General features: G+C 44.9%; 1 protein-coding gene, 1 long non-coding RNA gene and 1 pseudogene across 16 annotated transcripts in view; 2 read left to right on the plus strand and 1 right to left on the minus strand.

The window, feature by feature from the left end:
* LOC106150155 overlaps positions 1-13,851 on the plus strand; it is a 46,005-nt gene extending 32,154 nt beyond the window's left edge. The window contains exon 3 of the long non-coding RNA XR_001236795.1: positions 13,386-13,851. This is a non-coding gene — a long non-coding RNA (uncharacterized LOC106150155). The remainder of the gene's footprint in view (positions 1-13,385) is intronic.
* Rad51b (RAD51 paralog B) overlaps positions 1-16,747 on the minus strand; it is a 701,675-nt gene that overhangs the window by 73,474 nt on the left and 611,454 nt on the right. For 3 of the 15 annotated variants that reach the window (XM_005399051.2, XM_013521905.1, XM_005399052.2), the window contains one exon: positions 12,707-14,059. The exons of 10 other annotated variants lie outside the window; for them this stretch is intronic. In XM_005399051.2, coding sequence (XP_005399108.1) covers positions 13,960-14,059 — 100 coding nt within the window. In that variant the 3' untranslated portion in view covers positions 12,707-13,959. Of the gene's footprint in view, positions 1-1,464; positions 2,683-12,706; positions 14,060-16,747 lie in introns of those variants that run through there. 2 more of the 15 variants (XM_013521907.1, XM_013521910.1) reach the window with 2 other exon arrangements.
* LOC102009479 lies at positions 3,122-4,195 on the plus strand (annotated as a pseudogene).

A 16,747-nucleotide genomic window follows, 5' to 3' on the forward strand; every position in this document is an offset into this window, starting at 1 on the left:
ATGCCCAAAACTGATCGCATTATCTACGCTGCCTTGCTTCCCATGACAAGCCCCTCCTCATGTTCCTTCCCTATCTTTCCTCTCAGTCAACGATATCACCAGCCACTCAGACGTCCAAATGAAAACCTGCGAGTCATGCTGACCCTTCCCCCTCCCTCACCAACATCTGTCAGTGTTCACCCGACGGGTTACCCTTTAAACCTTCCTTTCCATCTGCACCACCACTGCCCTGGATTCAGATCTTAGCACCTTTCTGTCACCACAAATCCCTCCTGTGGGATCTCCTAGTTCTCGATCTCCTTCCTCTTTACAATCTGGGGACAACTGTCTAAACACAGAAAGATCATTCATTCTGGAGTTATTTCTTGAGGCCTACTTTGTGCCAGACTTTGTGCTTAAAACTAGGAACACAATGGTGACTATGACCAACAGCCTTCCTGTCTTCATGGGGTTTCTATCCCAGCTGGGGAACCAGACAGTAAACAAGCATAAAGCAAACATACAAAATACTGCTGAGCTGTAGGGTGGTCAGCAGTGATGTGGAGAAGCAGACTGCATATGCCTAGTAGCTTCCTGAGAACAAGCCTAAAACAACTCACAAAATCTACCTGTCATTTTTATTTTTCCCTTTCATCAGACTTTTTATTGGGGTGGGGTAGCTACCTGAGCCACCACCTGCAGGAAGTCCTAAGGAGGATCCTTGTACCTACAGAACAAAGTTCAGATTCGGCCTGGCAAGCAAAACCCTTACCCGTGTGGCCCAGCCTACCTCCCGCCTCCCAGCCCCCTTTCCTGTGCTCCTTGTTCTGTTCCTCTTTCAATCCCAAGCCCCCTGTTCCCTGAGGATAACAAGCAGAGTATAAATATTTAGGGATCAGTGTATGGATGAAGGGATGGTGGGGAGGCTCCCCTGTGGGCGCACCTCAAAGGTGACGCTTCTTAATGACGATGGCCCCCCCATAGTGTTTCTGTCACTATTTCTGCCACAGGTGCTCACAGTACTGTCCTTCCTGACAGACTGCTAAGGCAGTAAGGGCGAGGCCAGTCTTGCTATATTCTGAGGAGATGCTCGGCACGCAGTTAGTGCCTGAAACAGGCCGGCTGAGTTGCCTGTGAAACGCACAAAGCAAAGGGAAGCAACAGCTGTTCTGTTTAGACTGCTTCCTGCTAACTGCAGCGGCCATACTGTATGCAAAGAAGAATTGTGAAGGCATCCATTGTCAGGTGGACAGCCAGAGACACGGATGTCTTCTTGCTCAAGGGATATCCTCAGAGAGCCCAACTTTGTTACTGTCTTCACCTTTGAAAATATCTCTGTGCAACCAAAGCAGGGAATGACCAACCAGGTATGGCATCTGATGTGCAAAGATTTGCTTTTATCCACCTGAGCAGAAAGCCATTTGGGTTAGGAGTTGTTTCTAGGGCTCAGCTTATCCATTCAAATGATCTGTGAAGAACCAATACTATTTTCATCCTAGCAACAAGGTATTTATTTCTTGCCAAAGACCTTAAGTGAAACCCAACTTCTGCGTCTTCCCACATCCCATTCCTGGAACCCCGTAATCACTATTCCCTGAGACCGTAATAACTGAACACAGGGCTCTGTTGGTCTCTGGCATACACGGTCAGAGTCCCTATCTCCTTTGGTAGGGTGGCAGTAAGGTGGACAGGTACCCAGCTATAAAAATTCCAATAAAAAGTCTGATTAAAGGTAAGAATAAAAACAAGAGGTAGATTTTGTGAGTCATTTTAGGCTTGGTGCCGGCTCTCCAAAAGAACTGGGCATGTGCCAGTCAGCTTCTCCATGTCATTGTTTGCTCTTTTGAATTTCACACGTAGTCACCTAAGCTTCTTTTCGTTAATCTGGCCAGAAAGCATCCCACTGCTGACCTGAACATTGCATTGGTCCTTCTTCCTTCGAGGCCATTTCAGAGTTTTCGTGACAGTCTCATTTTATCCCTCTGGTTCAGTGTTGCCAGACTAACTGTTCTCAGCCAAGCCTCCGAAGAAACACGATCTGTTTGCTGCGTCAGATCATTTGGAAATAGATACGACTGGCTTGGAGTCACTCCACGCGGGGCTGTAAAATTGCTCTCTCCTTCTAAGTGGGTTGGGTCATGCCCAAGCTGAGGCAGGAGGTTTCCAAGGAACACGGAGCAGAGGACCGTCAAAAGTGGCAGTGATGCTCTCACTTCTGAGTCAGTATTAACCTCTCTCTGGCAGCAAGTGTGCGGAGGCGGCCTTCACAGTCAATCAAAACAGTGAGGTCTGCAGCACGGGTTCTCGAGCTGTTTTATAAGAGGAGCAGGGATACAGCGTTGGTGTGAATCTCTTCATTCGAGCCAAGTCCTAGTGTAAATTTTTGCATTTCCAAGATAAACGAAGGTTAGTGAAATTGATTTTGAGATTTATGTATCTTGTGCAAAGTTGGCAGGGTGTCTACACATCCATGGGGCCAATTCTACCAAATACCGTTGAAATTCGGATACACATTTGTCCCAGGGTCTCCTTGCAGTTTCAAATGGGATTAATTTACTTGTTGGCTTCATCTTGCACAGTATCTTTTTGTTCTAATTGCCTGAGAAGCTGTCTGGTATAATGAAAAGAGTCCTAGGTTGGGAATCAGAAGTCCCAGATGTATCAATCACAGGCAAGTCACTTGATGTTCATCCTTTGCCAGGTCTACAAAATAGGAATTGTGTTACTTGCTTTGAAAATCATAAAGCACTATACAAATATAGGGACAGAGGGGCTGGGGATTTAGCTCAGCGGCAAAAGTGCCTGCCTGGCAAGCGCAAGGTCGTGAGTTCGGTTCCCGGTACCGGAGAAAAACCAAAAAAAAAAAAAAAAACAAAACCAAATATAGGGACGGATTGGCTTCAGTGGAGGCTGTATGACTGAAAATGGGGTAATTCTGTAGGTTTCATTAACGCTGTGGGCCAAAGCAAAGTGACAGGGAGATGAAAAGGGTGGTCAGGTGAGCAGGATACCAGCTGCCCTTTTAGAAGACCTAGTTTAAGCTCAAGCCGAATCCCCTAATGTCCTACATTGAGATTGCTACATAATCTTTCACTTTAGATGCTAGAAGTAAGCTTCTCAATCTTATACCCAGTGCAAGAATTTCTCTCCATTTTTCTATTAGGGACATAATGATTATTCTCGAGATTCATTAAAATATCTTTATTGAACAGCTTCTATGTCCCAGACATCTAACTTTTAGGAAGCAGGAAGAAAAGTCCTGGATTTCAAGAAATTCAGTCCTTTGGAAAAAATGTGTTTTGCACAGACAATCATGGAGAAAATGCCAGAAGGAAGACAATAAAGAGCGACAAGCCTTTAGGGCCGTGGTTGGCAAATGTTGGTCCTAGCGCCATATTGAGCCTATCACCTATTTTTATAAAGAAAATTTTGTTAGAACACAGCCATGCTTATGTGTTTGCACACATCTGTGACTGATTTTGCATTATAGTGGCAGCACTGGGTAGCTGTGAGACAGTATGGCCTGCAAAGCTTAAACTATTCACTTTCTGGTTTTTATAGAAAAATCTTGGTGACTTGTGGTTTAAGGGGATCAAGTCTTTCAAAGGTTTAACTTGGGCTAAAGTAGAAATCAGAAGAAGGCATTCCAGCTGCCTGGAACAGTAAGAACAAAGGAAAGGAGATGTTAGGGAGTATTTCACACATAAGAAGAAATGAGCTTCCTTCCCTTCTGTGGACATTACTGATGAAGTAGCAGTGGCCGTAATGAAGTTCAGTGCTTTTGTGACTTCTGACCAAAGGGAGAGCCATAAAATACATGTCAGTGCACTTTCCTCTGTTTGCAAGACTGTCTTCCCTCTTTTTCAAAGAGCTAAGACAGGAGTAAAACACTAGATCCATGTTCTTCTAAAACGATGGTGACGTTCAGGTTGTGCCAGGACACGATAAAGGTCAGTAAGTTGGCAAGACAGCCCAGGTTTACAGGAAGAAATATGGCATCTACATGGAACAGGTGCAGTGGGAAAAAGCTAATGTCCGTGTGGGCACTCACCCCAGCAGGTGGTTGTTGCTATGCTAAATCCGGACAAAGACTGCAAAAAGATCCCTGAACAGAAAGCCAAGTCTTGGTAAGCAGGAAAGGCAAAGGGCAAATATAAGAAAGAATCAATTGAGGAGATGCAGGATTAAAATAGTCTTAGATACAGCTTTCCTCAAAAATTGCTAAAATTTAAAACAATAAAAGAAGCAACAAGCCAGGTGTGGGGGTGCACACCTGTAATCCCAGCACTCAAGAGGCTGAAGCAAGAGGATTGTTGTGAGTTTGAGACCAGCCTGGGCTACAAAGTGAGCTCCAGGCCAGTCTGAACTCCATAGTGAGACCCTGTCTCAAAAAGACCAAAAACAACCAAACAAACAAAAAAACCAACAATCAACAGAACAGGGAACAATGGGAGGTTAGGTGGAAAATACAGGTTGAAATCAGAGGGTAAAGTGCCCTGTAGGTCAATGCTAAAGTGTTTGAAAGCCATCTGGTAGACCCTTGGTCTCCAAATGGAATAAGCGTCTCAGAGTTACAAACGGAAATTACTGGAACTTTAAATTTTTTAAGTCTAAGTGGAGCTCCATTCCATCCATGGTCATGTACCATGGCGAGTTCATGAGATATCCTGTAGCAAGATTAGGAATTGCAAAATTTGCAGAGGGGACAACTGGTGTGCTCAGTCCCTAGAGCTGTCAACAAAATCTAAGTCACTACAGGTTACATGTTTCTTTTCTTTCTTTCTTTTTGGTCTTTTTGAGACAGGGTTTCACTATGCAGTTCAGGCTTGCTTTGAACTCACTTTGTAGCTCAGGGTGGCTTCAAATTTGCAATGATCCTCCTGCCTCAGCATCCTGAGTGCTGAGATCACAGGTGCATGCTATCATGCCCAGCAGTTTACATGTTTCTGACTCATTGGCTATATCTACTTTAACATAATATATCCAAAGTGGACACATGTTTTAAAAATATCCCTGCATAGAAACAATAGGTTAAAGATCATATTAGTAATATAAGCACATGCAAATTGTAGGGATAGTTGCACTGACATTTCCCTTAGAACAGGTTCTCTTTGGCCATATCACAGGCTGAAAACAAAGATCAAGTATTTATATGTGATGGGAAGTCAAACCAGTTAAATTTCGTTTTTTGTTTTTTTTTTGTTTTTGTTTTTGTTTTGTTTTTTTGTTTTTCTCTGGTACCGGGAACCGAACTCACGACCTTGCGCTTGCCAGGCAGGCGCTTTTGCCGCTGAGCTAAATCCCCAGCCCCCAAACCAGTTAAATTTCTTTCAAGAAAACTCTTAAAGATTGTTTTTGTCACTTATCATGCACCTTGCCTTACATATTTATTGTACATTAAGGTATTAACTGATAGTATGAAGCCATCATAATTAAAAAGATATTTTATGTTTTTGCTTACTTAATCTATATTTCAGTCTTTTAAAAGTTTAATTTTGTATATGTTCTATAATATATTGGTAATTAATAAATGTGTATAAAATAAATAAATGTATATTGGGAGTGTATATCCAAGACTTGTTTACTGATGGGATGATCAACTAAAACAGTTTGGAGACCACTTCTATAGACATAGAGAAGTAGTGGGGATCTTAGTAAAGGAGGGGTTTGCTTTTGAGAGGGACCCCAGAGCTGGCCATATAAAACCTAGACAGGAGAAGGGAAGACATATTATTACAGAGGGCTGCTTCTGGCCATTTTTAAGTGAAACAAAAGGTGTGAATACTAAAACCTATTATCCAAGTTCCACATTGCCAGTTCTCTTTCCCTCTGGGTAATGAGTGGCGTCAGCCCCAAGCAAAGGCCAAAGGTTTGCACTGACAGTATAGCAGTTGGGTGACATAAAATTTTCAGGGCTAGGAAACACTCTAGTAATACTACATGCATTCTAGACTCAACTTCCCCCTTATTAACCTACATGGTAAAGGAGTCTTCAGTCATGAGGGATGAGGCTACTCTTTCCTCCGCGGAGGCCATGCCCTCTCCTGCCAGGCATGATTAATTGATTCTGATGGGCAGACACATTTTATGAAGATATCCCGTGTACAGGATGTGGCTTGTGGGAAGGGCTGTGGTATTTCTGTCTGGAAAGGAATCAGTAGCCATTAACCTATTACAGCTAACTCCCATTAGCTGCATAGTCCTTGTCACCAAGAACCCAGTAGTCAGATGTGAAAATCATAATCTATATCCTGTCAAGTCTTCAGAAGAGAGGAACTGAATAAGAATCTATGGGATTCCCCTCGAGGTGCAGCCTAGGCAGCCCTGAAGACACCGAGACTGGTCTTGAGCCGGAACTTAAAACCTGGAAGCATCAGAGAGTGTTTCCTTCCCTGTGCTCCATGAAGGAACGCACATGCTTTGCCTTCCTGCTTGTCTCTTTGAAGAACTTGGGAGGGAGAAAATGAAAGCAAAAACCAATGACAGAAACCACAGTTACTTTCTCTGGCCACGATGGAGTTGGTGGGAGAAAAGCCTGCTTTGTTGGTCACAATTCCACAGCATCTGGCCCTGTTCTCCACCTAAATCTTATCTCCACTCAGATTCTGCATCCCAGCAGCCTTTGCTTCCTTCTCTCAGACATGCCCCTCAATTCCATTCTTTTTTATGGGTTGAGATTCTGCTCCACCGCGACTCTTACAAGCCTCCGTCTCTTTACAAATTGTCTCTCACTGCTCCGAAACCTACCCAGCCCTTCTGCTGGTTTTCCAGAGATACACATTAAGTCAGGGCCCCCTCTTATGTTTCCCTGTTTCAAGTCCCCATAGCTGACTTTCTTGGGCGGATGTGTTATTTACGCATTTCTCCAGGAGCGAGCCACTGAGTTGAATATATAACTTTCATATGTCTAAATGAAGAGCAAGATTTTGAGAGGGTGGCAGGTGAATCAAACCGAAGAATGGGGAGATGATTAATGACTTTCATGGTTCATGGGGTCGGAGCTAATCTCGATTGTCAAGAGGTTCTGGCTGGATAAGAGTTTGGCTAATCCCCGCAGTATCGGGGTGTGGTCTGCAGCGGAGGCCTGGGCTCTTGAGCCTCAAACAGGGTACAGGAACGTGGAATTTCGTGTTTGCCCTGAGCAAGTAATCTGAAGTCTGTGGAACTCATATCATTTAAAAAATGCACGGGGTAGGAGTCACTTGTGGCTGGGAGCATTTGCAAGGGCAGAGTACAGGCCAGTCTGCCCCATGGGCTGTGGACGGTCTCTGGGCTTCGGTGCAGCTGCTGGGGACGGATGCCAGCACAGACAGGCCCTTAGAAAGCCACATCCTGCTGGGACGGCAGGGCCTAAAGGGAGCACCAACCCAGAACACCATCAACGCACCTTCTTACTTCATTGGTAAAGAACAGTAAACCCCAGAGATTAGCCAACAGCAGCCTGGAGGATTTGGGACCTTTTGGAGGCCATAGTTTAGCATCCTTTCACCCAGCAAAGGGAAAAGAGTCCCTCCTTTCTTACTCCTTCCCCAAAGTTAAAACAATGAAAATCAGCCCTCATTATCCCGATAATGAAGTCCCATTCAGCCAGCTGACAGCGGCCAAAGAATGATTTTTCTGTGCTCACTGTGTGGCTGCCCTCCCTGGCCCCATTCATGGTCACTGTGTGCATTTAATCACTCTTAGCTGGGCCGAACTAATGAAATGCTGGGGCCTTGCCCTGCCCTGACCCTGTTGCTATTTCTATCCGAGCTCAGCACGTCTTTTGCTTGACAGTTGCAACGGAACAAGCAGATTTTTCTCTCCCATCTATGGAGTGTAAAGAGCCTATTTTGGCAGCCTGTGGGGCTGGGGACCCCGCTGGAAACCCAGTGAATGCCCTGGAGGTTAACGTGCAAAGCTGTTTTCCAGACTGAGAGGCGGAGGCAGGAGGGGCGGAGTGCTGGGACTGGAGGGTGAGGAGGCTTTGGCCCCAGCGGAGGAAGGGCAGGAAGGGAAGATGAGCCGAGAAGAAGTAAGGGGCCATGAGATGGGGCGAGCTGATCTGTCCTGACGCAAACCTGAACAAAAGCCCTTTGTCGGTTATCAAAAATCTCCCTCCCTCGCTGGGGTCAAAGTGAGAAAATCCATTCCACTGGGTTTCCAGTTCACGAGGCATGGTGAAAGGGGAGGATCCCGCAGAGAGAGAGAGAGACTGCTCTCTTGAAATTCCTAGCTGTTTTCTTAATGAGTCTCCAAGATTCTCAAGTCAGGGACTGAACTGCCGAACATACGGGCGTCTACCTATCCTGAAATGTAGGGATTTACTCTTAGCTGACGGGGGAAGAACTCACAGCTTTCCTTTGAGGGCACTTGATGAGAAGATGGCAGAGCCATGCATTAAATGTGACAGCGTGGTGGCTTTCTATGGAAAAGACATATCTGACAAAGGACTTAAATCAGGGGTGACAAACTCAAATGCACCCCAGGCCACAAGGTCAGAGGTCACCAAAATGAGTGAAGGGAGACAGGTGGGAACTGTGACCAATTAGAAAACAGTGCCCAGTCCTAGTTAAAGCAGGCAGTAACTGCTCAGCTGCAGTCTTTTTTGCTATACAGGTAAGCAGGGCCCGAATTACTAGATTTTCTTCCTCCCTTCCTCCCTCCTTCCTTTCCTTTCCTCCCTTTCCCTTCCCTTTCACCTCCCCTCCCCTCTTCTTTCCTCTCCCCCCTTTTTTTCCTTCTCTCCCTCCCTCTCTGTCCCTCCTCACCCTCCTTTCTTTCTGTGAAACCAGACATCTCTATTCTTACACAAAGACTCCCAGTTGTTAATGTTGGAAACTGTGCTAGCCAAACAAAATACGCTGGCATACTGCAAGCCCACCCCTAACATTTGCAGGGCCTGGGGCAAGAGAACAAATGGAGGCCTACGTATCATATGTCTAAATATTTAAAAGGTATAAATCAAGCTCATGAACTGTTAAACAAAATATGTTCTGTCTGCCTACAATGAAAACATATGCCTTCCTAATGACCTAGAAGGCAGGTGTGAATTCAGAGTTCTGGGACACCCTGAGGTTGCTCGCAGAAATGGGGCATAGGACATGAGGGGGGCACGCTTGTGGCCCCGGCCTTTCTCTTCCCACCTCTGGCTCTGCCCGGGATCACGACGGGCCTTGCATACCAGGGGGTACCTCAGCCCACAAGTCATGCTGTCTGTCCCCTCATACCTGCCAACAGCTGCCCCTTTTCTTCCTGATGCACACACTGCATAGAGAGCCCTGGACACACTCAAATGGACTTGGGCATATGTAACGGGACTTTGAGATCCCAGGATCCAGACTGTGGTCTAGAGTGAAGAGCGTGGGTGGTTACATCCCTGCAGTCCATGTGACTAGAGAGGGCCACAGTGAGGGCCTTTAAGTGGAGGTCTAAGGCAAGGCCCCTCCTGGCAAAATCAAAGTATATGACTAGCCCCAATTTGAGAGCGCTGATTTAAGTAATGGTCTTAGTTACTTTTCTCACTGCTGGGACAAAATATTCAATGCCCACAAGTTCAGTGAGGAAAGGTTTATTTAAGTTCACAGTTTGCAGAGATTTCAGTCCATAGTCATCTGGCTCCAAGGCAGGGCATGGCCGGGGCATCACAGAAGAGAAACAGTCATGGCACAGCAGGCAGAAGGCATTAGCAGTAAGCAGCAGCAGCAGCCGCAGCAGCAGCAGCAGCAGCAGCAGCAGCAGCAGCAGCAGCAGCAGCAGCAGCAGCAGGAGCAGGAGCAGCAGCAGCAGCAAGCCTGCATTCTTTCTGTCCCTTTTATAGTCTATCCAAACTACAAACATTGATTGGTGGCCCTCACAACCAGGGTGGAGCACTTATTATCCGCACTTACTCTCAATCCCAGTATCACATACCCTGCTCCAGCATCACGCACCCTAGATCCAGCCACCTCTCAAAATTCCCACCTATGAGTGCCTGCGACACTATGGGGACATCTAGACACAAGCCACGACAGTAATGAAATGCTGAGGAGTGAAGAGGTTTGGACTCTTGGCCTGGCTTGCGGACTAATTAGCTGTGTGACCTTGGGTAAATCATAATTTTGTAAACACTAGTTTCTACTTGATCAAATGGGAAAAAAATAGCTCTTCTAACCAATTTGCCTAAGGAATAAAATGAAAGTGTGCTTGTGAAAATATAAGGATGACTGAGATAATAACTGCCACAGGACAGATTTTATCAAAGGGAACCTGTATGAAGGTTTCACTCAACATATCTCATTAAATAAAAGAGATTTGATTTGAGTGTAAAGCCTTTATATTCTTTGCTCAAATCTCTTTTAATCCCAGGTATGGGCTGGGTCGAGAAGAACGGCAATGGTAGTACTTTTCATTGAGAAATTTTCTTCTCTTTCACCAGTCTCTTAGGATGAATTTCCTATCACACTGGCCTTAAAAGTTTATTGCAAATGTAAGAAAACAACCTGTAGTTTCCAGTGATTTATGGCTCGCTTCTAAGACAGCATCCTATAATCAACATTAAGGCAGAATCTGTCTTTAGGGGTACAAGTGGTCTTATTGTGATAGTCATTCTAGAAATACTGGGTCTCAATTCTTTCTCTATTTTTCCTTCTTTCCTCCCTCCCTTCCTTTCCTTTCCTTTCTTTGTAGTTCTGGGTATGGAACTCGTGGACTACTGAGCTATCTCCCCAGGCATCCCTTATTTATCTTGAAACAGGTCTCACTAACTTACCCAAGTTGGCCTCAAATTTGTAATCCTCCTGCCTCAGCCTCTTCATAGCTGGGATTACAGGTGTGTGCCTTCAGGCTCAGCTTTGATTCTTAGTGAAAGATCAATGGAAAATATACAAAAGGGGAAAAACTACTTAAAAGAGGAAGTAAATACTAAAATTTTCTAGAAGGATCTCAATAAATAATGATACAAGAATTTTATGTTTAGTACTTTAAAGAAAAACAATTTCAAACCATAGAGGTAGACAAGGTTTTACAAAGGGAAACTTGTACTACTAGGAAAATATTTATGTGACAGTAAATTTAAGAGTTCTTTCCAAAGAAATATTGTTTGATATAGATAACCATGTGAAAGCATGCCTGACCTGCTACTGAAAGATATCTAAGTTAGACCATTTCAGGACTGATTTAAAGTATGGTGGAGAGGAAATAAGGTGTTAAATCTCTCTAAATATTCACACAGCAGTGGGGCATTGTGGATGTTTGTTGTGTCATAACATCTATTTCCCCTTCTAACACACTCTAATTTCCTATTTTGGGGCCACTCTTTTCCTGGTAGGATACAATTTGTGGATATTGCTGGTAACTAGGATGTCTATGGTCTAAGTTAGGCCATTCAGATGCTGCCTAAAAGGACATGAATTTTGAACAGATGGACAAAGAGAGTGGACATATTGGGAATTTCATCCTGTCTAAGTGGAGGATCTTGGCCAGAAAGATTGTGACCCTTGCCTAGATTCTGGAAGATTCTCACTTCTTTTCCATGTCTAAGATTGGCTCTCCAGGCATCACATCCTGTGAGTTCCCTACACATCCTTGTTTTAAATTCCCTTTGGCTGTTATCCAGAAGGAGTTTTGTTGCATGTACCTGGAGAACCTTGGTAAATATAGTGGCAGCAGGGAACCGCGGTGCTGCCCTTCAGTCAGATTACTAAGTTCTCTTGTGACCTTTCACACACCCTGACCCCAGCAAAAGCATATCTCCCAGAGGGTTATGACGCAGAGGCTTAACCCTGAAACAATGGCACCAGCCCAGGGTTCCTCCACCCAGTGACATGTACTAGTTTTCTTTCTTAATTTTCCTGGAATGTTTAGTGTTTCACCCAATAGAGTGAGCTGTTCCTACAATGGACATCAGAATCCCAGCGCTTCAAAGGGCTCCCAGAATGAATTTATATTGGAATCAATAGAACAACGAGTCAGCCTGGTGCTCACAAGGCCTGCTGGTGGATCCATGGGTCAATATCACGTGCTTAGAAATGAGGTTCCAATGTACCTGGCTGCCCTTGAGAGAAGTTAGTGGAAAACAGCAGAGGGCTGGCCAGGTGTTGGAGTGGGAATATGTGGGAACTAAAAACACCAGAGGAGGGAGAGAGGCAGGAGGTAAGGGTGTGGGGGAGGGAAATAAGATCTGGGAATTGATGGCAGAAGGCACCTGGGCCACCAGGCAGACAAACAAGAGTACAATACAGGGTGTGAGGAGCAGCAAATGCCCTAGACTAGCTTTTCAGCTAACTTTTAAAAATTGATGTTAATAATTACTGTTTAACTTTCAACTCCAGCTATCACTAGAGCTCAGCCTCTTTGGTCATTTATTATCCCCGGTGCTGTGGCCTTGAGATTGCTCTGTGTGGCCACCAAACAGAGGAAGGGCGATAATTTGGAAGCAAAGAATATAAAGGCTTTACACTCAAATCAAAGCTAGAGAGTGTTTCACCTTTCATTCTATCTCTTGCTAGCCCTGGGACCTTAGGAAAGTTACTTAACCTAAGTCGCTGGACCTCAATGTCCTCCGCTACAAAATGGGGGCAGTAAAATAATTACACATGTAAGGGTTGGGCGTGTAGCTCGGTGGTAGAGCACTTGCATAGCATGGATGAGACCCTAGGTTCAATCCGCTAGCACTGCAAAACAAAAACAAACAAGAACAACCAAGCCGTATAAAGCACTTAGTAACATCCTTGGTACATTAGTGCACAATAAATATTAGTTACAATTATTCACTTTGAAAATGTTTATTGAGCATCTACAATGTTCCAGGCACTGTTACAGTCCTTGAGACACGTTCATGAGCAAAACAGACAAAGATATTTATCCTCATGGGATTTACATTCCAGTGGAGGTGGCAGGGGTGATCGAGGGGGGGATGCCATAAACAATGGTGGTGGTATTACTGATTCTGACCCAATATTCACCCACCCCATTGAGCTTTTTAGCACTCCTCTAAATCCTTGTCTTCTTTGAATGTTCTGTTCATCTTCAGGCTTTATCTAAAGCCCGACTGGCCCTGAGGATGTGGATTTTTCCACAGCACTCAAAAATGGGGTTGCTTTTCTACTACTGCCCACACAAATCCCAAAGTTTGAAGACAGAGAAACTGGCTTCCTTGCTTGCCGCCGCTAATTCCAAACTCCTCCTTTATCCTTTACAGACTGTAGCTCTTTGGATGCTGTTATGCTTTAGATCTAACAAGCCCTGCCCCGCAAAAGTTCATGTATTCAGAAATGGGTCTTTGGGAAGGTGATTGTGTCACAGGGATGCAACACTTGTTAAGGGATTAATCCACTGACAGACGTGAGTGTGCTTTCAGGAAGTGGGGCCAGGTAGGAAGAGGCAGGTTACCAGGACTGCGACCTGAAATGGTGTATATATCTCCCTCCTCTGCTCCTCTCTCTCAGATCTCTTCCTGACCACCAAGACCCGAGCAGCTTTTCCTCCACCAGACCTTTCCAACATGCCCTTCCTGCCTGGGAGCCACTGGACTAAACCAACTATGGTTGGAGCCAACTATGGACTAAAGACTCTAAAACCCATACGCCAAAATACACCTTTCCTCCTTTAAGTTGTGAGTGCCGGCATTTTGTTCCAGCAACATGGAGAGGGTTAAATCCGATGGCCATTCCTTCAGACCACCAACCCTTTCCCCTACCTTGTTGCTGTCACCAACAACCTCTGAGTTTTTTCTCTTAAACAGTTCAGCGAAGACTTTTTCAAAATGATGTTTTCAAAATTTCAGGTGTAGAAATAGACATTTATCAAAGATTTGAAAAATATAAAGAGTATGAAGAAGAAAATACAAATAACCTCATAATCTCATGCAGGAACAACAATTATTGGTGCTGAATAAATTTCCTTCCAGACTTCTTCTGTGCATACTATTGTTAGCTGACTTCTTGTAGTTTTTCTAGTTAGACGATTACATAAATTGGTAGTCTTTGGTGATGTGAGTGGCTCTCACATTTGCCGCAAGACTCACCATTGCTCACATATTGCATAGCTGACGTGTGAGACAGCATGGGCGCGCTGTGTAGCTCCAGGCCTCCCGACACCAACAGGCACAAGGAAGTTTTCCCTGTTTGCAGAGAGGTTATATAATTTGTCTCAATCATACAGAGCAAAAGGAGGAACAAAAACACAAATCTGGGTGTGTCAGAGCAGCATATTCTTTTTCGCTGACGATGTGCTGCTTCTCAGAGACATGGGCGTCTCCCTGCCGCCTGTTTCTGCTCTTTTGTGACTCCCAGAGCGGCAGGGCCTGAGTCTGACAGCAGCTCAGCTGGGTCGTGAGCCCCAGTTGGCCATCCCAGGACGCAGAAGGAGCCCACTCCCCTGTGCCTCTTTGTCCCCACTTGCTGTCCTTTCCCTCTGCTTCCCCATATGCTAGAGGTCACGAAGCTAAATTGTCCCAGTTGCCAGGTTAGCTCAGATAGCTGTTCTGATGGATTTTGCTTTGATAAAATATTGTAATTTAAACCTCTTTCGGGGGGATCAAGTTAAGAAAAAGTCAAGACACCCAGCTCTATTGTGTACAGTTTTACTATACTGAAGAGTATAAGGATTTTTTTTTTTTTTTGGTCATTGTTGTTTTTACTGTGGTTGAAACTTTGAGCAGACATAAATTTCTTCTCTCCTGAACTCTGTGATCTGCCCAAGAAACCTCTCTAGGCAAGCCGCAGGCGGAAGTACCCTGCAGCAGCCCCCTAGCAGCCACTAAGAGCCACTTTCTCTGACAAACCCAGGCCACACAGTTATCAGGCGAGCTTGGCTGTCAAACCCAGAAGGGGAAGTCTGTTGTGAGTGGCTTCTGTCCAACGAAAGCAGTGTCCCAGACACTAGGGAGGCCTCCTGGCTAGAAATGAAGCAGTTTTCTCCCCTCTCCTTTACCACTTTTGGGGAGCAATCATCGAAGTGCCAAGGAACCAGGTGGCCTGCTGTCAGAGGCTTGAGTCTAGCTGTGCAGTGAGCCCTCACCCTGTGCTTGGGGAGCCGCCTGGCCGAGCGCTCTGTGCCAGTCAGTGCGAATCAGGCTGGGTTGCCGGTGGGTGTGATCAACCATGGCGATGTCCTTCCCCCGCCACACTTACATAACTTCAAACACAGGCTTTGTCCTCCCCAACAATAAGTCATCTGGCTGTGGCGCACCAGAGCCTACTTCCTGAAGGAGATGCTTGTGGGGAAAAAAGTTTTAAAAGAAGATGTACACCCCTGAGCATCCATGCTGAGGGCAATGGTGGTTCTTCTCAGTTGCTGGAAGTATGATACACAGCAAACCATGAAAAGCTGGCTTTCCTGAGGTGCCAAAGGACTTGCCCTGAAGCTAGGGGCCCATTTAATAATAACAAGAACAAGAATGAGAATGATAACCGTGAATATGTCCATGCCACGAACGTGTGCCAGACATTTCTCAAAGCACTTGACAGACACACTGTGTTAACACATGGATTTTACAGATAAGAAAACAGGCATGAGTTTAAATGACTTTCTCAGTGCCACAAAGTGTCTGAGCCATAACCCCAGGAGTTCTAGTTTCTTAACCCAGCTCAAAAGTTTGATTTGGATGCTCATGTGGGAGGAATAATGGAAGGTTGGAGAAAACCGCAAATCATAAATATTTTCCAGCACACAGCTTCTCAAACCTAAGGATGGCTCAGGTTGGCTCCAGGTATTTGTTATTCTGTATCAGGCTAATTTCATATTCCAGAGCTCATGGAAGTTATAGCTGGCTATCTCAAGAGAGAGAAATTTCTCTTAGACTCTTAGTTACTTTTCTCATTGCTGAGACAAAATACCCAACATGAAAGTTAAAGGGGAAAAGGTTTATTTCTCTCACAGTTCGTAGAAGGCATAGTCTATAATTGCCAGGCCCCAAGGCAGGGTGGCTTGGTAGAGGGCCATCGCAGAGGATAACAGTTCATGGCAGGCAGAAGACAGTAAAAGCATGCAAACAAGGGAGGAGACAAGTCTCCTTCTGTCCCTTGTATTGTACCCAGGCTACTGTGATTAGGGTGATACCAGACTAATCAATGTACTGATTTAGTGATCACAACCCCTTAATCCTAGCATTACACTTTCTAGATTCAGCACCTCTGAAAAATCTCCACCTATGACCACATGAGGCTTTGGAGGATACATCTAGACTCACACCATAACATTCCGCCCCGGCCCCCTAAAGACTCATGTACATTTTTTAAATGTAAAAAGAATTTAGTCCATCCCTAAGAGTTACCAAAGTCTTAACAGTTTTAGTATTGTTGAAAAGTCTAAGTCCAAAGTCTCTTCTGAGATTTAAAGCAAACTGTTAGCTGTGAGCTCCTGTATAAGTGAAAAGGAAGTTAAACACTGTTAACATTTAATGGTACAAGATAAACATTACACTTTTAAAAGGTATAAATAGGGGGATACAAAGGAATGGGACCAAAGCAAGTCTAAAATCTAGCAGGGCAAACATTAAGTCCTGCAGATTTTATGTCTAGCATCTAAGGCAATCTGTGGCAAGATATGAACTCTAAAGGGCTTGGGTGGCTCTGCCCCTAAGGTGGTGATCATGGTAGCTCTCATGGCTTTGCAGTTTTTCTCAGACCATCTATGCTTTTGGCTTCTGTAAACTTCTGGGACCTGTACTACACCTTTGGCTTTGCACTCATAACTTCACACACTGCCCTCTCAGAGCCACACTGTCTGACCTCACAGGTCTTCTTCTGAAATCTGGGTGGAAGCCTTCCTGACCCCACAATTCATGTATTCTGCAAGCACCTAAAAC

The sequence above is a fragment of the Chinchilla lanigera genome, unplaced genomic scaffold, assembly GCF_000276665.1.
Source record: "Chinchilla lanigera isolate Chin_1 unplaced genomic scaffold, ChiLan1.0 scaffold00065, whole genome shotgun sequence".
NCBI lineage: Eukaryota > Metazoa > Chordata > Mammalia > Rodentia > Chinchillidae > Chinchilla > Chinchilla lanigera.